The sequence below is a fragment of the Sinohyriopsis cumingii genome, chromosome 2 (genome assembly GCF_028554795.1).
Source record: "Sinohyriopsis cumingii isolate HCF-2022 chromosome 2, ASM2855479v2, whole genome shotgun sequence".
In the NCBI taxonomy this organism is placed as follows: domain Eukaryota; kingdom Metazoa; phylum Mollusca; class Bivalvia; order Unionida; family Unionidae; genus Sinohyriopsis; species Sinohyriopsis cumingii.
In genome coordinates this window covers 78,119,433-78,144,673 of record NC_142962.1, presented here as the reverse complement: position 1 = coordinate 78,144,673, position 25,241 = coordinate 78,119,433, and the positions used below count along the sequence as shown (strand labels likewise).

At 34.0% G+C, this 25,241-nt stretch overlaps 1 protein-coding gene across 1 annotated transcript in view; it reads right to left on the bottom strand.

The window, feature by feature from the left end:
• Positions 1-5,519: 5,519 nt before the first annotated feature.
• The window catches only part of LOC149805238 (sphingosine-1-phosphate phosphatase 2-like), a 67,980-nt gene continuing 48,258 nt past the window's right edge, over positions 5,520-25,241 (bottom strand). Inside the window, exon 3 of the mRNA XM_089948735.1 lies at positions 5,520-23,743. Coding sequence (XP_089804861.1) covers positions 23,171-23,743 — 573 coding nt within the window. The 3' untranslated portion in view covers positions 5,520-23,170. The remainder of the gene's footprint in view (positions 23,744-25,241) is intronic.

The window sequence follows — 25,241 nt, the reverse complement described above, 5'->3', positions numbered from 1 at the left end:
TCCTACGTTTCACTGTCGGACTCTAGTCCAACATACCTATCCGATCTCACACATGTGTACACACCAGCAAGATACTTACGCTCCTCTTCTGACAATCGTATACTCATTATTCCCACTATGAAAGCAAAGTCATATGGACAGCGTTCTTTTGCATACCAGGGCCCAGCAACGTGGAATGAATTGCCCACTGAACTTAGACACAAAGACACAGTGATCACATTCAAGAGGGCTCTCAAAACTCACTTATTTCGACTGCAAGAACAAACTTAAAGACCTAATGTTTCCTACCTGAAATATTCTCAGCATGTTTTTCATTTTTTGATGTTTTTTTTTCTAATTTCATGGTATTTGATTTTGTAATCATATCATTATATGTTTTTTTTTATCTTAAAGGTGTTGTCTAATGTTGTAAAGCGCTTAGAGCTTCTAAAGATTAGGCGCTATACAAAGTCCTCATTATTATTATTATTATTATTATTATTATTATTATTATCATTTTGACAACCATAGCAATCTTTCTTAATCAATTCCGTAAGTTTTTCTGCCAGGTGTTTGGCAAAACAGGAAACTAAATGTTGTTCTTGTTCTGGCCATCTGGATTTCATCACTATGTCCTTTTCGTCTTTGAATTGGGGTTCTACTTCCACGGTATCATCCCATGCCATTTCCATAGATTCACCACTTTTCAAAGAGGGATTACAGTCTTCCATAGTTTCTGATAGTCTAGAATGACTTCTTTCAGACTGTTGATTTCTAAGGTATTGTCGAATTCGGTATACAGGATGACGTTCACCGTCTCAGGTAGAGTTTTAGCAAATTGAAGTTCCACGCGAATCTGTCCTGATTTTATGGGGTGGAAATGTCCCTCGTCGCTGCCTTGGTCTGGAGTGAAATCAAAAGCCCACAAAGCGTAGACTCCTGCATAATCCTCGTAAGTAATGCCATGACTGGTGTTGGTCCCTAACTGCCCGGTGGCTTAGTACAGGGATAAGTACGACCTCAAGTAATTCATCTTGACACTAAAGTCAGGTTCGAAGGGTCTGGTGCAGAAGGTCTTGCCTTCGCGACTGACTTCCATCTTGGACACATCGTAGTGCTGACACTCGAAATGATTTTGATTGTGGGCTGCGTTGAAGGCGGCATTGCTAACGATACCAACGATGAATCGCTTGGGTAACTGTCCCTGGAACAGATGATCTTCGATCTTGGATCGGAGTCCAGTGGCAATGGTGAAGGTTTTCACTTCCACACGTCGTATCGGATACTTGGAGGTCGTTCTGCTCAAATTGTGACTGATATCGTTTCCCACTTTAGGTAACACGTCCACGCGTCGCATGTAGATTCTGGCTTCCTCGCTTTAGGTTTTGTAATAATCAGCACCAGCCATCAAGTGGAAAGCGGTACTGCTGAGATTCAGTCTCAGGAGAACATCCACACCGTGCAGAAAATACTTCTCTTGTAACCACATGTCCAAATGCAAGCGGCCCATCAGTAGGCGACGAGCCACTTTATAGTACTCAATCATACCACTTTTTGTTTGCTCTGTTCAGGGCTTTGCCAAATGCTAACTCAAACCTGTCAGCAATTGTGTCCACCAAATGCTCACTAAAATAATAGCCTGACGAAACTGTCCACGTGTAGATGCTGAAAGATGGATTGATTGCTAGCCTTGTGTCACCTGAAAACCCAGTTTTACTTATTTCTTCTTACAATTGAACGTTCAGGATTTCGAACTGGAAAGTGTTTTGAGTTTCAGTGTTGTTTTTGGTTTATGCAGAGTAAATCATTTACACCAAAGTTACTTCCCAACGGGATTCGTGATCTAATTGGATGGCCTGAGGTAATTTGGCCATCTAACAACACAAAGTGTTATTGGGAAACACCTCCATGGAACTGTCACTGGATAGCGTTAGGTAAAATTAGTTGTTGTTCATAATTCCAGAGTTCTGCTGTCCGAGGGGTCACTGGCAGTCAGAGGAGTGTCTAAAGGAGGATTATTTTGATGATTATTGTTGGAGTGGTGACTGACGTTGGACACAAGGACGTTGTTCCCGTTCGAGGAGTATTTCAGGGAAGGATTGGGAAGAAGGTAACGATGCAACTGCTCAAAAATGGTCCACAAATGTTTGTCTCCTTGTTGCAAACTCAAATTATCAATGGCCGCACCGATGACACAATACACTACAAACATTTGGAAGAAAAAGACTATTTGCGCTTTAGGCACACGTTCTCCACACCACATCCACAAGGGTTGCTTTTGTAGATCTTGCAGATAAGAACAGGGCGAAGGAGTGGTCACGTTGCTAGTGGTAGCTGAGGCTGTGTGGAAGGGCATGATGGTCACTTCTTTTTTATAGTCGATGACTTGCGAAGCGTCGATCCAAGAATCAAAACTGGGAGGATATCCTTTCCAACGTACTTTGACTTCCTTGACACAGCGTTTTCCCACTTTTCGGGTTCTTCGTTCAAGAATGCTTTCGATGTCGTACACTTCGTCTTCTTTTTGGGTCACGCGTTGTAACTCGGGCAAGTAAAACATTCCTTTTAACACTTCCCCGTTCATGTCTTCCAATTTATAGACGACAGGATGACGGCCACGCACTCATGCAGTGACACGAAACGATTCAGTGGTCCAGTTGGGTAAGTAACCTTTGTCGAAAGTGCGTTTGGTTTTGCCATTGCGCACCTAATCTCCTACTGCCAACACTCCACGTCCGATGCTTCGATGGTAAGATTGGTTGTTCGCTTGAACCAAGTGTGGTAATACGTCGATGTACTTGAGTGTGTTGATGCGTAAAATACTTCCACATACGTTCTTTCAAGGTACGTTGAAAACGTTCCACGATGCTGACTTTAGTTTCGGGATTCTCAGTGGTGAAAATATGAATGTCACGTTTCTTTAATTTCAAAGTACACTTCGAATGATATGTATACTGTACTTATTTTGATCTCAAAGTACAGTTAACTAGTTTGGCAAAATAACGTGATAATTCTGAAGTAAGCGTATCAAAAATCTTAAATGGAGCAAACAAAATGTGCGTAATATGGATCATGTCAAGGTTTAAAATTACTTACTGATACATTTAACTTTCCGAACACATTTATACATGCGATGATGTAAAGCACGGTACAAAATATTAAAGATATATCCTTTGGGTAAAAGTCTTTATTGACCCAATATAATTTGATGGAACACAATTGAATATAGTTTGAATTACAAATTTGATGAACAATAAAGTGATACATATTCCACCTACACAAATTTATTGGATAATTCATACTAGTTTTCCTCTAAATACAACGTTTTCTTTCTCAAATAAGGAGTTGCATACTTCTTTTATGGTGGCTGCTGGAATGACTAGAACAAAGTTTAAAGCTCTTTTTGCCCCAGGCGCTTTCTAAAAAAATTGATAAAATTATATTGAATGGGTATTTGGGGGGTATTTTTTTATATAGAAAATATTCTTTGAACTAATATTTTTAAGCACTAATTTTTCTTTAAATTATTATTTTAAGCAATATTGTTTTAGTAAGTGGTCATATTTCATGGCGGAGCATCATTTGTATAAATTCGAAAGATTTTTATGCCAGGATGCTTTTAAATTCCGTTAAGCGTAACTTTTTTTAAAGAAGCAGTTTGAAGGTTTTTCTATTTTTAATTAATGGACCCATATTTGATGGATTATAGGCACATCATTCATACCAATCTCAAAACCATTCATGCAAAAGTGTTTTTGTCAAATTTATCTAAATTCTTTTCAACGATTTTTTTCTCTCGAGCCAACGGTAGTTGGAAGGGAGACAGCATTGTTCTGCTGGCGTCCTTATCGTCAACAGCTTAAGATTCTGTTTGCATGTTTTTTCATTAATGTATACATTTTATAAACCCTTGGCTGACTCTCATTATACATTAAATTAGTCATCACGAAACTAAGATTACTTCATTCAACGTAGCTCGCCCATTTTTACCTTGGCATCAAGGTCACAGAAAATTTGCATTATGGTTTTCTTTTTAAAAAAAATTGATTTGCCTATATTTCTTAAACCCCTCGATAAATTTTTTTCTTATCGTACTTCAGGATGATTCACTACGAACTCAAGACAATTGATTCGTTAGCACGCTTGTTCGCACTTATGACACAACAGTCTTGTAACTTTTGCGTTACGGTTTTGATTAAAGTTTTTATTCTACCTGTTCTGAAAAACCGAAATGGATTTGCTTCATTCTTGAATTATTGTGACTCAAAGGCAATTCATTCTGCGACTCACACGCATGTTCCTTGGTTTTGCGATTAAGATCAGTCATAAAAAGAAATTTTGCTTTGCGGTTTTGGTTTTTAAAAAATTTATTTGGTTTTTATTTCTTAAATCCCTCGATAGTTTTCTTCATACTTAAATGCATCATTATAAAATGATACAATTCATTGTGCAACACGCTCGCTCTCCTCGATGACATTGTGGTCAAAGTCACAGCTCTACGACAAGCACACGTGCCATAAGGCAATTCATTCTACGACATGTTCGTTCACACCTATGACCTTGGGGTCAAGGACACAGTTTAAAAAAATCCGGTTACTTTCTCATCTGCTGATATTTACAAACACCTTGATGGATTTGACTCGAACTAAGGACGACTCTTTATGACGCTAATAATTCATTCTAAAGCACGATCGCCAGTCCTGTTTATCTTTGGGTCAAATGTCACAGTCATACAAACTTTTCATTTAGGTCTTCTTTATTTTCTCTTTTCCTTTGCTTATATTTCTCAAAACCTTTCAAGCATTTTCTTCATACTTGGGTTGATTATTTATGAAGATAATTCATTCTGCAACATGTTCACTAACCCTTTGACCATGGCGTCAAGATCATAGTAACATAAACTTTGCATCTAGGTGTGACATCAGGGTCAAGGTCATATATTATACAACAATGCTTTGCTGGCGGGTTCGACATGAAGACCCCGGATTTGGTCTCTTTACAAGTTTAGGTTTTTAGTTTTAGTAAAGGTGGTTATTTGATAGCACATGGCGAATTTTGTGAAATTTAAAATAATCTTAAAACGAGGATTCTTTCTTTTCAATTTGGCCAAATTCTGCTCAACAATTTTTTTTTCTCATAAATAATTTAAAGGTTTTTATATTTTTATTAACCGCTACCCGATCTGGTGGCAGATCGGCAAATTTTACAAATTGCAAAGGCTTTAAAGCTAAACAAAGAAAATAAAACTTGTTTTAATAGACCTGAATAACAACTGATGAAAGAAAGGCACAATAATAGGTATTTTTTTAGCCAAAAGATATTATATCAATTCTTTCGTACAAGCTATGTAACCTGGTATAAAATTCTAATATTGCCAAGAGTATCATAGACAATAATATTCGGTAATTCAATCTGACGAGAAATTTAGTGACATCGAAGCCAATGTGGAAAACAGTAATTACTAGTTAAAAACTCTAACAACTGCTCAATGTTGAGTTAACAGTTCCAGGGGGAAAAAACTATACACTAAAAAGAATATGTCAATGAAAATCTCCATTTATTGCTGCTAAAGGGCTAAAGATACAACATCTTTGGCTAATATAATCTTTCCAGTCCATTAGTGCAAAGCTCTGGTTAAAATTTCAGCTAAATAAAATTGCATTACTAAGTTACGTTTGGAACAGTCCAAAATAATTTAGAAACTTCAAACATGTTCAAGAAACACAAAGACCAGTAAGTGGACAATATTAGCACTGGGATTCATCAACACAAAGAATTTGTTTAAAATAATGTTTTATGCTAAAGGCATTCATTGGTAGTATTAACAAAATGATACAAGGAGTGATACACAAGATTAAATTATACATCTCTACATCAACACAACATTTAAAAAAAATTGTACCCCACAAAATAAATAGCACACCTCATGTTCCTCTAGGTTAAACGCACTTGCTGCTGAATATGGAAATAAAATAAAATATAGTGCGAGTTAAAGGCAACAATGTTTGTTGCAGTTATTCTTCTTCCCATGTAATATTTACTACTTTTGGTAATGTTCATTGAATTGCACTGTTGCAATACATGCATTCAGACCTGGGTCTCTGCCATTTGCTTGACGCATACAAGTAAATGCAAAAGGAACCGAGACATAGAGATCGCTTCATTGCCCTTGGTGTCAGCCAAAAACGTAAAAGAAACTAATCTTTTGTGTTAACATTTTACAACATGATGCTAGTGCTGCCTTCGGGTTTTACTTCTGCTATGATGATAAAAAGCTTGCAGCACATTCGTATATATAATTTAAGGGGCTAACTTTATTTCCTATGCTATTAATGTATCATTGTTCATGGAAAGTGGAATCTGTCAGCAAAATTAATAGCCTGAACTTGATTTTCATATTTAAAAAAATGTGTAGAAACAATTCTGTCAACTTTTAACAACTAACATAGCAGAATAGACCAACCGGTTTCAAATAATAAAAGCATGCTTGCAGTACTATCCCGTCTATTTGCCTACCCCAACACCTTCTCTGAAGAACCTCAATTGTTTTCAAGCCTTTGCATGGTAGTTCAGGAAGATTACACAATATTTTACTTTATCAAAATTAATCCTCTTATGACTTATCTCCTGTATAAATTTGATCACTGCATTCCGCAATTCACGTTCGAAGCTCAGTCATAAAAGTATTGATTACTGATATTTATTTTTAACAAATAGCATGCTGTTTTACTGGTATTTGGACAGCAGTTTTAGCTTAAACAGTATTTATTCAAGAAAACGTCTTTATTTAAAACAATAAAAAGTCTGGGCGTCCGGATGATAGCTGAAATCTTATTAAGCAATTCTTCCCTATTACAAAGAAATTCTATTTTTTTTTTTGTTACAAACATTTGACTGACTTAAAATGGATAGATCATCAACATATACAAAATCAATTCTAGTTTATGTAATTATCGGAGAGCTATAAAGTGACAAAAGTATGGTTGTGATTCGTGTGTTAATCTGTCAAACATTCAATTTTATTAAGGTCTACACTGTCCAAGTAAATGAAATTTAAAAATGCCAGTGGCTTTCTAATCCTATTATATCAATATCATTTTAATGCCAATGCTGACTTACTTATCATATATACTCACTTATAAGACAAGTCCAACTGCAAACTGCACAGACCCAGATCAGCCGTTGTATAATGTACAGGCAGAGCTGGGTCTGTGCAGTTTGTTAGGTGTAATCAGTAGAATACATAACACAACCCCTGATCTGCAGGCGCATTATACAATGGCAGATCAGAATCTTTTCCGTTGTTTGCAGTTTGACCCGACTTTTGAGTGAGAATATAATGTAACTGAGCCTTTCTTAAAACTTAAATATCCTATCTACAAATGAGCAATTATACCACAAATCTCTGACCCTATTTTAACTAAACAATGATCAACAGAGCAGTATTACAAGTCTATGTAAAATAATAAAATAACGTACATAGATGCAAAAATATCACTGCCGTATCTTTAGTCAAATAAGGACTCAGTTAGTAGGCCGATTAGAGATTTATACTGAACCCATCGTTTAGAATCCTACCAAATCTTGTTAAAGCAACAGGTTCAGAAAATACCATCGTTACAAAACTGACAAGCAAAATCTAATTTAGAACTCGAAGTTCAAAATCAAGCTACATGATTAGTTTAAATATTATTTTAAACATTACAATTTTAGCAGAAGTCCTACCAGTCTAAACAAAATTATTAGCTACAGAATCATAATTTACAAAATGTTGGTGAATTTTGGTACAAGAACTTTTATAATAAAATTCCAGTTTGAGTTCAATAATGAGCAAAAAAAATTCAGAAAAAAATAATTTTTTCTTTCTTTAGAAAATGAAGTTCAACACATAGCTGGTTATTTTCGATGATGTAAAATTAGTGATGTGGCTATAATAAGCCCTCACCCACATCACACATTTAATGGTAAATTAGGATGTGGGATTATCATTGGACAAAGCTTTATTTAATAAAAATCTGTCAAAAATGTAATAATGCAAGAAGAAGGCATGAATTTACACTGAGAAAGAAATTTGAAAAAATACTTTATTTTCAATTATTGGTACAATTTATTTTTCAACATCCACCCAGAAAGTTTCGATTCTGGTGGTAACATGTGCATTCAAAACACTCGTAAGATATCACGTTAAATCTCAAGCAGTTACTAACAAGTCAACATAAGTAAACCTAGATTCACAATCTATTTTCAATCTACGTTGTAATGGTCTATATTCAATGCACATAGTAACGATCTATATTCAATGCATGTCATAATATAGCCCCATCTACAATATGGTACTGATTCAAGATATGTTCATATGAATCTCAAACAACTCGATCTCAAATTTGAATCAACTTAGTTCATTTGAAAATATACAAGTCCATTTTTTCCCCTGGTTGATGATATAATGGTAACATAGATAACAAATTATTAAATAAATTGCCAACAGTTAAGAGACAGTTCTAATTATTAAACGCGTTTAGTCTAATTAAAGGGACATATCTCTAACAGGCAAATTCCTTTTGTGCAATTTTAATGAATCTCAAATGAGATGCTTTAACATTTTCAAGAAAACACAATTATCATAAAGTGATTACTGTACACTAATTATTCGCACAGACGAAATATTCATAATTTCATTCGTAAGATGAAAATCCCGTTTTGCTGCAAAAAAAAGTTGAAATAATGATTGAAGTGAGGTTATTTGTCTAAACCCTCGACAAAAAGAAATCAGAATGAATTTACCCATAAACAAATAGTGATTCTTGGACAATAATTTGTGAAATGACATGAATTCTGTATTGAACAATATGTGATACTGTAGAATTTGTACAGGGATAAAATTAACTTTATGTAAATGTTCTTATTCTTTAATTATTTTACCTGTATTTGTTGAGTTACATTTACATGTATAGATCTGAAGAAAAAAACTTCATAGCTGACATTCATCAAAATAAACATAGGAAAAGTGAGCAACTTTTGGATGTTCGATAAAAGACAACATAAAAACAACTCACCCACCCCAGACCTGCAAATGCTGTACCATACTTAAATGATTTTGCAATGTATCATCCCATTATTGGCACTCTTTCATAATACAGTTTTTCCCCATGTAAATTAGAGTACTTCATGATTTTTATAACATATTTTTAATTAGCCAACACATCATCAAGACATAATTCATATTGCACTTTAGTGACATCAACTTTTATGTGATGTCGAAAATTTAATTTTCTGTGACATCATTCGGATGCCATTTTCACTATTCTGAAACAAGTTTGATTTCAAAGTCTGGCATTAATCATGTAATAAAACAATTACAAGCCTATATGTTCCTGAATATGAAGTTTTATGTATGTATCAGCAAAACCATTATACTGATCTGTTTTGCCTTCTCATAATACAGCAGCAGATCAGAATATTTACTATTTATTCTATCCATAATTTCAGACTAATGGAGGAGACCCAAATCAAACTGTACATTATGTGATGGCAGATCAGGTTCTATGCCTGCTGTAGCTGGGTTGTGTGTTATACAATAAATATGTCTGTCAGAATAAAAGAATACATTCCAAAACTGTTAGCGGTTCAAACCAGAACCAGCTACATATACAACCATATGGCTACTCTCTGTTGTAGACATCAATAAAGTTTTATTTATTTTCTTTTAACTTATGGCTGCTATCTGTTAAAGACATAATATACTTCTTTTTTAAATTAAACTTCTGAAGCACAATATAAATTTATGCAATTAAAGGAGTAAGTCACAACAATTTAAACTAAAAATTAAAATTTGATATCACTCACCTGGCATACATAGCAGATGACCATATTACTAAGCAGGCTTATTTAAGAACATGTGTAAAGTATATCTCCAACTTTATCTCATGTTGATTGTACATAATTTACCATATCCTCTTAAAAATCCTCTCTTGCTCATAATCGATGTCATCTAAAATCTTCATAAATAAACCCAACAGAAGAAAACCTGGCTTCAGGAGTGGCAACAAGCCCAGTCAAACAATCAAGATCACCACATTTATATGGATTGATCTTACTCTACATTTAAACGTTCCAACATCTTGATGATGGAAGTATTGATTCCAAATTTATCAAAATCAGATAAATATAGCTTTTTGAGTGGTAACAGCTCAGCTAACCAGATGCAAGATCAACTGACCAGACTAATATGCGTGCACCTCACTCGTTCTTGACGATATAAGTACATATTCCAAGTCTGATCAAAGGCAAGTCAGAAAATTGGCTTTCAGAGTGGTAACAAGCTCAGCCAATCACGTGCAAGATAAATTCACTATTTCGCATGGATATCACTCATTACTGAATCCATCCAAATTGTTGATCAAAAATTAGCATATATTCCAATTTGGATCAAACCTTAATCAGAAATCTGATCTCCAGAGTAGTAACAAGGTCAGCGAATCTGATGCAAGACTATCTCATTAATACCAGTAAGCATGGATATTGCTCATTACTGAACCCATCCAAAACTTTGATGATAAAAGCTTAGATTTCAAATTTATCAAAATCAGATCGGAAATATGGCTTCCTGAGGGGTAAAGCAGCTCAGCCAATCAGATGCAAGATCACCTCATCATATCTTCTGAGATCATAATGATATATGCATAAATTCAAAGTCTGATCAAAATCGGATCAAAAATATGGCCTCCAGAGTGGTAATAATCTCAGCAAAACACATTCAAGATCACCTCATAAGTATGCATGGATCTCGCTCAATAATGAACTCATCCAAAATCTTAATATAAGCAGAATCCAATTTGGATCAAATCTGGATCAGATATATAGCCTCCAGAGTCATAACAAGGATAGCCAATCATGTTCAAGATCTCTCCATTAATATGCATGGCTCTTGCTCAAGGCCATGTGAAATAACAAGGTCAACCAATTAAATGCAAGATCACCTCATTAATATTCATGGAATTCAGTTATTATCGAACTTGTCCAAGATTTTGCTGATATAAGTCCATATTCCAAGTTTGGTTCAATCAGAAAAGAAATATGGACTTCAGACATAACAAGCAATTACTGACACATGGATTCATGACTAATGATAGAAGACATACAACAGATGCATGGCAATACCATCAACTCACTTGGGCTTATGGCCATGTGAAGTAAAAATAATTCATACTCAGAATAAAAAGCAATCTGATATGCACTGAAATGACATGATTTTTTTCCTTTTATTCACACAACACTGTGTCATAATCCTAAATTAAATGCAGTACCTATGTCAAAGGGCTCATTTGTGCTTGTTTGGAAAAATTGTTACATCATACTTCTAATTTGGAAACCCAAAACTACTAGTAATTGTACTCCATCTTAACAAGCAAAGTACTCTTACTCCTACCCAAGTATTTTATAAAAAGTACTCTACACCATGTCTGCATACCTTACTGCTTCAAATAACTGAAATTACTTACCTATATGAAATGTACAAACAATGACATGTACAAGAGAAATGTGCACGACTAATTTGTGCAACAAATTATTTATACCAACAGTGTTTAAAAAGAAAATGGATAACAAAACTTAATCTAATGAATCAACATGATAACTAAATCTTTTTACCAGTCAATGGCTCCTTACTTCAACCAGTGATGGAAAGACAGAAGTAATGAAAAACTTAAATGTCTTAATCAGAGTGAAGTTGTATTTTATCCAGACATTTCACTCACTTTCACCGAAAATAAATTTTGCTCTGTAAATGTGCCTTCCATCTTCAAGTTTTTTTGCATAACTAGTACTGCTGTTGTTGTTGTTGTTGTTGTAGGGTTTAACGCCATTTTTCAGCACGATGGGCTATACATGGCGGCCAGTATTAATGGTGGAGGAAGAACCCGGAAAACCCCGGAAAGAACCACCGACCCACGAGAAGCTACTGGCAAGCTTTCTCACATGCCCACATTGGCTGAATCTTAGACTCGAACCGCCGCAGACAGAGGTGAGATGGCAGTGATCCGTAACGAAGAGCGCTTTAGACCACTCGGCCACTCGGGGCCCCAACTAGTACTGCTAATATATCACAAAAATATTAGCCTTGACAAGAAACCTGTCCCCCTTTTGTTTGGACCTAGCTTTTATTTACTGCACTCACTTTAAAGTCAAACTGCAAACTTTACAGACCCAGATCTGCTGGCACATGATGCAATGGCAGACCTGGGTCAATGCAGTTTGTCAGTTGCAATCTCTAGAGCAAACAACATAGACTCTGATCTGCCCTCACACTATGCAATGACAGATCAGGGTCTCTGTTTTGTTTGCATTTGGAGTCAACCTGTAAGATAGTATATATGGTAACAAGAAAAGACAAATATATGCAACTAAAGTTTTGGTTCATTTAGGGCATGATGGATACACTTGGATGACAAAACAATCAACTGATCAAGCTTCTGCCACTGCAGGCTTGACCAAAATGATTCTTTTTCCTAAGAAAGAAAAAAGTACACTGGTGATGAGAATGTAAAATTCACAGGTAGTGTTTTTAAATACTGAATAAAACATTGTGCTGAGATGTTTGTTGTCATGGCTTTACTTCAATCTTCACCCGTTTTTAGTTTACAAATTCAAAATACTGGTAGTCATGTTTGATATTTTAAGTTTCAAGATGACCATATTCACCCAAGAAGATTGCAAACTTGACTAAGCATCACAGCTACATATCTGTCATTGAATAAATATACCTAGATATAAAGATCCGAATTGTTTGCCCGTAATTGTTAAAATGAACACAACAGCATATCTAGATTTATCATATTTACTTGTTTTTAAGTCAATTCCAACTGCAAAATGCACAAACTCTGATCTGCCATCACATAATGTGCCAGCAGATATAGGTCTGTGCATTCTGTAATGAGTAATCAAATAACATAGATCCTGATCTCTTGGTACATTATGCCATGGCAAATCAGTTGGACTGGACTTATAAGCCAGTATAATACTGTAAGCTGATCATAGTTTGTTACCAGGAATGTACAATATTGACAACCCAATGCCTGGATCTAGTCAGTCTGTCTGAACAAGTGCCAGACAGCAAGATTTTAGTCCTGGGCAAGTAAAATTTTAAAAACAAATTTAAAGTCCCAATTACATCTGAAATACTCACATACCTTCTTTTATAAGTGATACTTCTTCCAGATCAGCATGTTCCCTGTAAACAATGCTCCAACAGCATAGTCTGTACTGATATGACACGGAAATATGAGTTTCCAAATTTGGATGCATCCGTAGATTCAAATGGACTTTATTTATTGACACTGTAATAAACTTAATGTTTTCCAAAAGTGCAGACACCTGGTAGTAAGCCAGATCCTTTGTTCAGAGAAGCACAAGACTTGATCCAAAAAATCCCCATATGTAAATTTAATTATCCCCCCCCCCCAATTTATTTGCACATTAAAACCCATTCTCACATTTCATGATTTCAATTTTCGAGTTTTTCTAAAGAATACTATGTCCCAAGGTGATGGTTCATTGCCTATTCATGATATATTACATATCAAAGTACAGACTTCAAGTGGCAGTGAATGTAGATGTCTTAAAAGTTCTTAAATTAACAAAAACAGATTGTAAGAAATAAATAAAAAGGATAGTTATAATTAATTATAAAACTGACATTTTTATATCTGGAAATGTCTACTGAAGATTTTTTTTACAGGTTCAGGAAACAAGTGATCTGCCACAGGACATCAAACACAAAGAACTTTATTTTTATGTTTGTTATTTTAAGAAATAAATATTAGCTATATATTTATACAAACAGGCAGCTTTGAATGTAAAATAAAATAGGCATAATCATTCTAAAGGCAGAAATTGCATGTAATGCACATCTACCAACACACAACATGTACATGTAAAACATTATTATGCATGTATCACTGCAGTGCATAAACTGCCATAGTATCTAATAGTTACGATTAAAACACTTGTACCACACTTATGAATGTTACACTTTTCATATTCTAGCTTAGACATTATATAACTGAAAATGATGAAATTTATGAATGAAAAAAAAAGACAAATAATACATACAATAAAAACAAGTGGCTGGGGAAAAACTGTACAATCCTGGTAATGTAAGAACATGGGTAAATATGGTGATCTAGATTTAAACAGTTTGTCAGATAATTTTATCAGATACTTTTATATCTGACCTTGATATATCTCCTTGGCTATAGTCTACAAGATTAATTTATAGGAAAGTGAAAATAAATTACAATATCAAGCATGAGAAAACAAAATTATTAAGATATACATGATACACTGTACAATGCACAGACATTCTGATACAAAGAAAAATACTGACTAGAACTGTTCATGAATGCAAGTTTCATTTTGTTGTTCTGTCAACATTAAACTTTATAAACAATACAAAACACAATTTTATACTGTAAATAACAAAATTCTGGCGATCTAAAATTTGTACAAAACAGAGCAAGGCAAGTGACTTTGCATGAACTGTGATAGTGACAAACATTTTGATTCTTTGAATTTCATTTCACGGTGGGAATGGAGAATTTTTTTAAAAATCCTTACAGGAAAACAGGATGAAAATCCCTCGAAAGGATTACACTCAATTGTCAAACATGAATTTCCAGGAATTTGAGATAAGACCAGTTCCTCTTTTCAAATGCGGAGTCTTAAAACTATCTCCAATAATTCCCAAAACCTACAACATGCCAATTTGGTAACAAAAATATTTTTTACACATCTAAGTTAACATGTTTAGAAGACACTGCCTCCATTAACACATTCTGTGCATCCCAGATGCAATAAAATTAAAATGGATGCATTAAAACTTCATCCAAAAATGTCCAAGCAGAGGTGTAAAAACTGCAGTTTGATTACAAGTGTTAAAATAAATCACAATCTTATATAAATGAACAACTATAGCTATCAACCAGAATAATTTCCCTTGGATTCCTATTTAAATTCCATGTTGAAAGAGACACTCGTCTTGACCATTTGAAAGCTATTTCAATAACCATGTAGGTACAATTACAAACACGTGCTTTGGTTAAAATCTGGGGAATCTGTTCCAAATATACACCGTGCTGGAAGGCATTTGCTTACAGAAACAAACCAGTGTATGTTTTGGTGCAAAAGATAAAACTATTTGAATTTACTTCATTTTTGGTATAATGATCGAGCAACAGTATATAAAACAAGCAGGATTTTTTCAAATTTGTTCTGCACAATATCTCTTGCCCTTTAAAGTTTTATTCTTGCAAGAGTTGCTTGCAGAATGTGGGTATCCTGTGATTGCACATCCTGATGGATAGACCAATAAATTGTTATCCACCTCTCTCTCTTTGAGCCGAAAATGCAACTTTTAGGAACTTTAAAGTGGGACTCTCTAACATCTTGTAAGGACCCTATACAATTCAAATGTGTGTGTGTCCTGGGGACTCCTTAAAACATCACACTAATGAAAGACCTGCGAGATACCTGCAAGTGCAAGTCAGAATTCTTTGCTGTGGCCATTGACTTTAAACCTAATAATCTTGACAGAAAATTATTAAATTGGTTTTAGGTGATGTCAACATATACCCATGTGTTAATTTTGGTTAAATCTATAATTAATATTTTTTTATATAAAAAGAACCAGTTATTTAAGTGGTAGGCTTCAATGCATTAATCAGATATACACACAAACTGAATTTGCAAAAAAATCGACCCATGCCTGTTTGTGTTATCATGCTCACAAACCTACCAAGCTTAAAATCAACATCTGAATGCTGTAATCAACTTTTTCAATGGTCAAAATTTACTTGTATATGTAGAAGTCAATGTGCTTACAAGCTCAATGAAGTAGAAACTTCCAAGTAACAAAGGTCAATTTAGTCTGGTTTTCAAAATTCCTCAAAAAATGGCACATATGTTGGCTGTCAGATCTGCACCATTTTTCAGTTTTAGTGAAGACCCTATGTTAATGCCATAATTCATGCAACTAGATTTTCAAGATGGCCACTATGGTGCTACGCTGGAGGTCTGAAGAACACCATTTTCATTCAGAACCTGCATTATATTGCAATCTCAGTGTGTAAGTATAAATCCCATGTTGATAAGATAAGCAATATGGTTTTCAGGAGGGCTATCAAGGCAACCATTTTGGAGTTTAGATTAGCATCATTTCATCTAGTAAGTACTATATATTGCAAGAAAGAAGAGTCTGTTGTTTTTATTTTCCAAAAATGTTGGTATGATCATCCAGTTTGGAAAAGTAACACTTTAGATATAATCCTGGCATCTCTGCCACTGTATAATGTACCCAGTATAGTGTGACTTCGCATATATCACAGTACACTTGATACCCCTCCCCCCATGCATGTCACAAAAGTAACTGAGTAGTAGGGAAGAAGGAAACAGCCATAGTTCAATATTTACCTAATACATCAATATCCATCGTTCGTTCTTAATCCTCAACTCTGGCACAGCTCTACTGAAATCAAAATCTTCTTAAAGATGTTGCCTCTAGTTGTATAAGCATTATTCTGTTGAATGTTTCTTAGCTTAATCTGTGCCATATATGTGTATGAATATTGTAATGCACAGAGATCCCTTCTTCAGTGTGCTTTCTAAAGGGTCATATACATAACTAGCATAGCAAGCTTGAATTGGGAAACTGTTCTTTATGGTTGTTATGTACAATTTTCCACAGCTCATAAATATTGTCCTTTGGATACTTCAGCTCCAAAATAAGATTTTTCACTAACATAAGCTCAGCCAAAGTTTTCACTTTCTTAAATCAGTGTTTTGCTGACTATTATGCCAGATTTCTTATCTGCTCCTTCATGTCCATCAATGCCAAAGTCTCTCGTTTTACTTTTTAATTTCAATTTAGATTATTATTTATTCAGTTTATCTTAAACTTTATAGGTCCATATAGTTTTTAAGCACAAGATCATGCAGGACTAAATTATCTGAGAAAAGAAATTAAAACTGAACAATACTTTTAAACTGCCTGCATTTTGATAAGGCTTGGAATTCTGCCATTTCTACATTTAATTTCAAAATAGGATGAAGTAGGGGTTGACCTGCATGTCAGCAGTTTTTGTCCATACAGTATCTACATCAGACTCTTATTCAGCATCATTATCAGGCTCATAAAAAGTCACTGGTATCTCATTAATACTTTCCTTGCTCCAATCATTATCATCATCACTATCATCACATTCTGGGATACAAAGCATGGTAAAATATAATTCAACTAGCATCATGGGATCCATGAACACAAACATTTTTTTTATCAGAGACCATATTACATTGAACGGCTTTATAGAGAGGCGACCACTATACAATGAGAAATATGGTATAATGGTCTATTCTATACATTTCTGATCCTTTGAAATCTCTTGCCAAGCTTTACCACTTCCAAAAGATGAAAATTTGTATAAATTTCATTAAATTTTTAAACAAAGTTAAAATAATTAAGTATGAGCAAAGCAGCTACAATATGCTTCACTTACCCCACTAAAACAGTTATACGGACAAAATTCAGATTAAAAACCGTAACTATACAGAAATGTTCTGACCTTAAGAAAAAAAAAGTATGAAAAACATTCACACAAATACATAAGAATTACGATAAAATAAAACTACATTACCAGTGCCTCATTACAACAAACATGATGAAAGCGCAGTAACAAAGCCACAAGCCCACCTGTACAACACCAACTATATACCTGAAAATTATGCAAGTATAGCATCAACACTTCCATACTGTCCTAGCAGTAATATATTAATAATACTGGTATCACCTTGGATTTCTTTATGAGACTGAAATGTTAAGCACCATGCAACAAAGGTTGTATTCCCTGAATACTAGAAACCATTTTCATCTATCATATTTTGAAGTAATTTCTGAAATGCCAAATTTTCAACTTTTAATTCTCATAAAATCCATATAGTAGTACACTAGCATTATTGGAATTTGTCAACGACTGAAAAAATTCATGACAACTGTTATCAGAACATTCAATTTTACACATTTTTTCAGTCAAAGAATTTCTCCACACAGGATATGTTCTTAATTACTATATGGCAACTGGTGATGTTTCTTACATGTGCAGAATTTACAAATGTGGGCATTAGAATCCATAACAATATTCTAAGTTCAACTATTTTCAATATTTTTTATTTATTTCTCATGAATATTCCTCACAAACGAAGAAATAAAAACAGATTTTAAAAAAATATTCAGTCCTGTTTCTTGCAAATGTACATTTTGAGGATAACTAACTAAACCTGATGTCCAAGGGAGACTTAAAGAGAAACATTAGAGGTTTATGAATCCAACAGAAACAATAGCACCACAAATCATATAATACCCCTATCTCATGACCTTTACCCCAACTAATGACTTTTTGACCTTTTTTGATAGCAACTTTCCCTAAGTATGATAAGGTGTGAACCTGGGTAAAGTTTCAAATTATTTGTAGAAGTTTAAAAAACAAGGAAAGAGGGCTCTGATTTACTGTTGCATTATCTTGTTTTGACATTGACCTTGAGGAACGGGGTATTTTTGTAAATATGTGAGACTGTTCAGTCAAGCTGTATAACAGGCTGAAGTTTCATTAAAATATCTTCATTTGTTCAAAGGTTATATTCATACACTGACTGAGGTCACTGATTTATATCTTCCTTACCATAACCTTTGCCATTGAGACACAAGGCACACACCATCTAGTCATAATATATACCCGGTAAAAGTTTCAAGAAATTCACACTACCCATTACAAAGCCAAGTCAGACAAGTAAATGTTAATGGATGGACAAATGACATAAAATAACATGCCCAACTTAAGACGGGTATATAAACAGTCTTTATATTATGGTGCCACTGTATATAATATAATCAAGTTCAATGATCTCTCTTCCACAGGCACATATTTAATATTACTGTGGTTGATGCCAGAAAATGTAAGGTCAGGAAATCAAGATTACAATACAACTATTAATAACACATGCATTTCACTTGCCTAACCCTATCTTTCAAAACTTGCTACAAAAAAAATCATAAGATTATTTGAAACTTTATTTAAATTATATTTCATTCTCAGTTGACAAAAAAAAAAGATTCTTCCAAAACAACATAAGAAATGCACATTTATTTGAATCTAAATGTAAATTTACTTTAATACAGATTTCAAAATAAGCTATGGCAAGACTAGATATGGTTTTCTTTTTCATTTGTTTCAACTCTGATAAAAATTTCTAAATTAAAAAAGCATCATATACATGCAAGAATGAATTGATGAATTTTTTTCCCAATTCATTACAAAAACTTACTTTCTGAACATTTTTGTTCATTTTTTTCTACACTGACTGATAAATACTATATGAATCATGTCTAAAAGGCACCAACCTTCAAATAAAGATGACCCAGATCTACATACCATATATACTCACATACATGTTGGATTCAACTGCAAACAAGTAAGACCCTGATCTTTGGCACATAATGTGCAAGGAGATCAGGGTTTATGTTCTTTGCTTTACTGATTAATCGTAACAAACTTCAATGGCCCAGATCTGAAAAAGCATTTTGCAACAAAAATGTTGGGTCTATGCTGTTTGCAGTTGGATTCAATTTATATGCAAGTATATACAATAATGCATCAGCTGATTTGGTGCATAATTTGTTGCCAGGTGCACATTACAAAAGTGTACATTATACAACAGAGCACAGTGTGCTCATCTTACAAGCATCATGCAAACAAAAAATAATATATATATATATATCTTGACAGTGAATCATTTGCAAATATTTGTGCAAACAAATATTGAACAGATCAATATGAATTCACTCAAAAAAGTACTTCAATTCATACACTTAATGACATTACCAGCAGCTTTCTCAAAAAGCATCTTGTACAGATTGTCTACACAGTCACATTAAATTTACATCTTGATAACATAACTTCAAAATGGAAAATAACTGGGACTCAAAAAGGTTATACATTTATAATAAAATTCCATTAGAGTATATTTAATAATGTAATGTGCTATGACAATATATGAACCCTAATTAAAAGGAAACAGAAACATAATCTCATAATCTTAAACACACTTCAATATTCCAATAAAGATGTATATATATTTCATTTAGACAATAAATTTTCAATCAAAATTGGTCTAACCCATTATTTCTTATCTTCATAAATTAATTATAACATCTTGACATTTCATTCTTTTAAAAAATGTTCTAAATGCTGAGATCTGATTTCCTACTTTCAATATTGTTATGTAAAGTTCTTACAGTTTACACTGAAGAGTGTTGAAGAGCAATGACTCCAATTTAATTTCACAAAGACATTAAATAGACATGAAATTTAATGATTAGAGAAAAAGCTGAAATCAAAGAAACAACAGTGTAAATCCCCTTTTTTATACTATACACAAGCAATTTTTCTGTAAAAGCTGACATCAGCAAATTAGACATTTTCTGATTAATGGAAGCCAAGTCATCAAAAGCGTCCTTAAAGAAATTTCCCTGGAATCTAATTTATTTTCATATGGACTGATCATTTACCAATATTAATCAACATAATATTAATTCAGCAACTTTCTTTAATCAATTCCAATCTGATTCCACTGAGATCTGATAAATGAACTGTGTTTATGTTTGCATGGTTTAATTTTGTCACAAAACAGCAAAACAAATAGGTTATCAAGTGCCAGGGCCATCTGAGTATAGCATCTTGCCCAAGGACACAACATGGTAGCTCACCTGGGCTGATCCAATGGTAGGATTTGAACCTGCACCCTATTGTAAACCAGTCTGGCACTCTAACAACCCAACCACTAAGACACATTAAGAAAAAACAAGTGAGCAAAGATTATAATTTATAAATTAAATAATTACCTTGAAAATGATTTAAAATTACTTGAAATGATCCTTTTCTTATCGTTGTTTAAACACAATCGCAGATTGCAAATATCTAAGATAAAGAATTTAATACATGGTCAGGTCAACAAAATAAAGCTACAAATGTATAATGTATTAATCAAGAACATAAAAATTTCAGTGTGCATTTGAGATAAAAAAAGAACGAAAATTGACACTCTTCCTGAAATGTGACATTGTGACGTATTTTACAACAGAAACCTTTTCAATTATAATAAAGACATCTTTTTCAAGGAGAATGGTGCAAAAATTATGAAACTATTTTAACGCATATAAATTTGTCTCTTCTTAAAATCTGTACAAAATGGAATTCCTTCTAAATTACTGGTACTAAAACATGGGTTTCTATAATAAAGCTTTGACCTGAAACAGTTCACAACATACAGCACAGAGTGTACTGAGCATTTTCCAGTGATGTTTGTGTATTATCCACTTATGTACACCCCACCAAATGAGTAAATCTGCAAGATTTAAAGGTGGCATCAGGCTGGAGCTTCTCAGTCATGTTGGGTAACAAGCTTATGAACCATGATGTTTCAACCTCAAGGAAGTTGTGTAGGATTAAGGTAATCTACAAACTGGCCAGGTAGAATCCACTTTTGAAGTGGAGTTGAGATGTGACCCAAAAATGGCTAGAGACACAAGACTTCACATGCATGCTTCAATGAACTACACTCAATCAGTACAAATAAAATGTGATCACTACACTTTATGGACTGTACATCACAGAGACATGTTTCTGGATATATGATAAGCCAATAAAAATACAGTAACTGTCAACAAGTTTCATTCATACAAATCTGATCAATTTGACAGTGTATTTCACTGAAACTTTCTGACAAAGCAGAATTATTACTGTACTATACCTATAACTATTGTATCAACATGAAAGATAAAAAGGGAAAAAGACTAGAAAAAGCATCCATAATAAAAAAAAATATCACTCTATTATTTTCCACTCAGCATTTTAATTCAAACTGAAAATTTTATAAAACTCGCTCCTATAAACATAGAATCAAAACTCCAGCCATCTGTCATAATTATTGCAAGAAAATAATGTTCACCTTAATTGAAAATGATTGAAAACAAAATTATGCTGTACAAAATGTGGTTAAATATGAGAATTGTGGGAGAAGGGTGTTAAATACAGCTGAACAAGTGACTATACACCTCCAGTTTGAAATCCTTGGAAATTTCCTTTGTGTTATCATTTAGTACTATTTTTCTAACAAATCCCACTTAAATGATGAAAATGAAAAATGTGGAAATAACTGAAGTGTGTTAATGGAAAACAAAGATGCCCCATTTACTGTGCCTCAACAATAACCTGAACACAAAACTTTACCAGATAGACATATAAACAGATATAGGTGACTATATATTTATATCATATTTGTTCATGTCAAACAGGCACCCAACTAAAGACAACACTATTAAATCTGCTTTTGCACAAGGCACCAGACAGAACAGGGTCCACACTCCGAACATTGTCTCTTTTCAATGCAAGTCATAAACTTTTACTCTCCAAAAAAGACATTATATGGCATCTGAGGCAATCAATGTGATAGTTCCCAAACTTGGAAGATTTTGGCACATCAATACATGGTCACATGTGTGAAGAACAGATTGCAAATATAAGGTATGTATTGAAAATAAAAACAATTCAACCATCAATAAAATACCTGTGCTTTTATTTTTTTTTCTTACAAATTTTTTTAATGAAGAAATCATTCAGCTCCAAAAGCGCAAATTATTGCTTATGTTTCTTTCTGGGATCACCCATCATCAAGTTATTACGACATCACTTAAGTCATTGAATAACAACCAAGGGCTTATAGGTAGTTGAATGTGGCAGTTAATTACCACTAACTGGGTGCACCCCATCCAGTCTACCTATGATGTGAAGCTAACAGCATAGACACTGATCTACTGGCATCTTGTGTGAGGCCAAATATAGTCCTGACCTTTTAGACATCTGTGTGTGTTATAGATGGGTAAATACAGCAAATATTTTACATTCATGTTTGTATAGTTCTTAACCATAATGAAGTCAAAACAGATGAACACAGAGAAGCATGTAAGTAACAATACATATCTCTTGCTTTCTTAAGCCTGTTAACAAAATTTATGACATTAAAAAAAGATGTGCATGCTAATATACTGAAAGTACAGACAAGCATCAAGCTATACAATCATTATATTAGTTCATAATTCAGCATAGGATTCAGGACGATTTACCCCTAGCATCTGAAATATAAAAGGAACTGCAACTGTTAAAAAAAATGACATGCTCCATATTGTGCCATAACGTACTGGAACTTCGAGGCCTAACTTGCGCTGAGTATGAATATCATCCTTATCAACACCAGCTAAATAGCACACGAGTGTAAGGAATAACTTTTTAAACAATATTCTTAAGTTAGCCAGTATTGCAACTCCGATACCCAATCGAATTGTGCTGTGAATGAACCATGTCATTGATGGCCATGTGACGAGTAATAGCTCTGCAGATGATGATGCTGGCACCAGCCAGCCGAGTTGGTAGTTTAGCCATGTTCCAATGGCAACTCCTGATCCAATGGACATGATGTTGGCTGTATCACCTCGTGTTATCGTCCACTTTTCTTGCTTTGGATAGTACCAACACATCAGGAATGACAAGCCCAGGGTAAATATGGGAGCATATGGTGAAGTCACTTGCCAGTAGTCAATCTGGTCTGTGTAGCTCAATAGGAAAGGCAGTGAAACTCCAGCATACAAGATTCCAGCAATCACATCCTGTAAATAGTTGAGAAAATATAAAAGTTCACAATCATTTTTTTGCCAAGTCAGTGGAAAAATTACAAATTTATAACTCTCAACATAACACAGGTCAGGCACATTACTGTCCAATGTTCCCCAAATCCTGATCCTCTGCACCTGGTAGGCATGCTTCTTCATTAGGATAAAAATTAAATAATGTGCCTAAAATTGTTCTTAATTGGATGTCAATATCTGTTTTGGAATTAGCAATGATCTAAGTCACTAAAGGTGATAAAAACTGTAAGATCACAATGACAATCCATTTAAAACAATGTATCTGGCAATTTATTAAGTTCAAGCTTTGTGGTAGATGGTCAAGTCGCAAAGGAAGATCTTTGACTGTTGCCAATGTAACATGTTTTGAGGGTCAAGTCATACTTACAGCAAAGAAGATTTAATTTATTCTGAGGTTGAATTCAGGACAAAAGCAACTGAATTTAAGTAAACACACAGCACATCATTTTATGAATGATTGATAAATTTCAAAAGTAATTAATGAAAACATGGGTATTTGTTATAATAAATGCTGGTAGATAATGAGAACACTAAAGTTAAATGATAGCAAGATCTCGAATGGAAAATGGTGCAGCTTGTTTCAGGTTAACCAGGTATTCCAACATGGTAATGTTTCCATTAGTTACTGATAAAAAGGTTATTACAATCATGTAAGGAGATCAAAGAGTGCAAGAAAACAAAGTTAAAATGGGAAAACTATCAAAGTAATTAAGATTACCAAAAAATTTAGCATTATTTATGCATCATAAACAATTTTCCTTTGTCTTAAAATGTTATCCCCTACATTTGGAGGGCAGGGGAGCCTTTATGTGAGAAGAGGATCTATGAACAGACCTTTCATTGAAAGTTTAAAGAAACATGCACTTGATACAAATCTCTTAATGAATAAGAAAAAAGTTACTTTAAGTTGAGTTTACTTGACCAGGACACATGTTGTACACAACAACAAAACCTAAACTCAACATATTTTCCAGTCCAGCAAGGTGTTCCTCTGACATAATTAACATAAAACGAATTGTGCAATTCTTTATTCAGGGGAATGGCTAATTATAAATTCAAGGTCAAATTCAAGGTCAGTCACACAATACTAGCTTGTTTTTGTTGACATTTTTTAGTGAGTGAACAATGTGTCAAATCCAAGACATTAGCAGATTCAGTTACTAGTGCCTCAATCCTACAAGTTTTTTGTCTGATCTACCAACATCTCCAATCTGTCCTCATTACTCATCATGTATGCTATTTGGGACTTAAGTTTCCAAGCTTGTGCGTGAATTTGGGCATATATGTATTTAGTTTCAATGCTACTTCAAATACAACAAACAGCTGTAGTTTTGTATTACAGTTAGATCATCTTTTCTTTAGACTGAATGACACTCCGTAAGTCTCATGAACAGGTCAGTAAGTCTAGGCAAATTATAAGGTTGCAATGTTCACAGTATGTGTAAACAGTTTAGTTTTG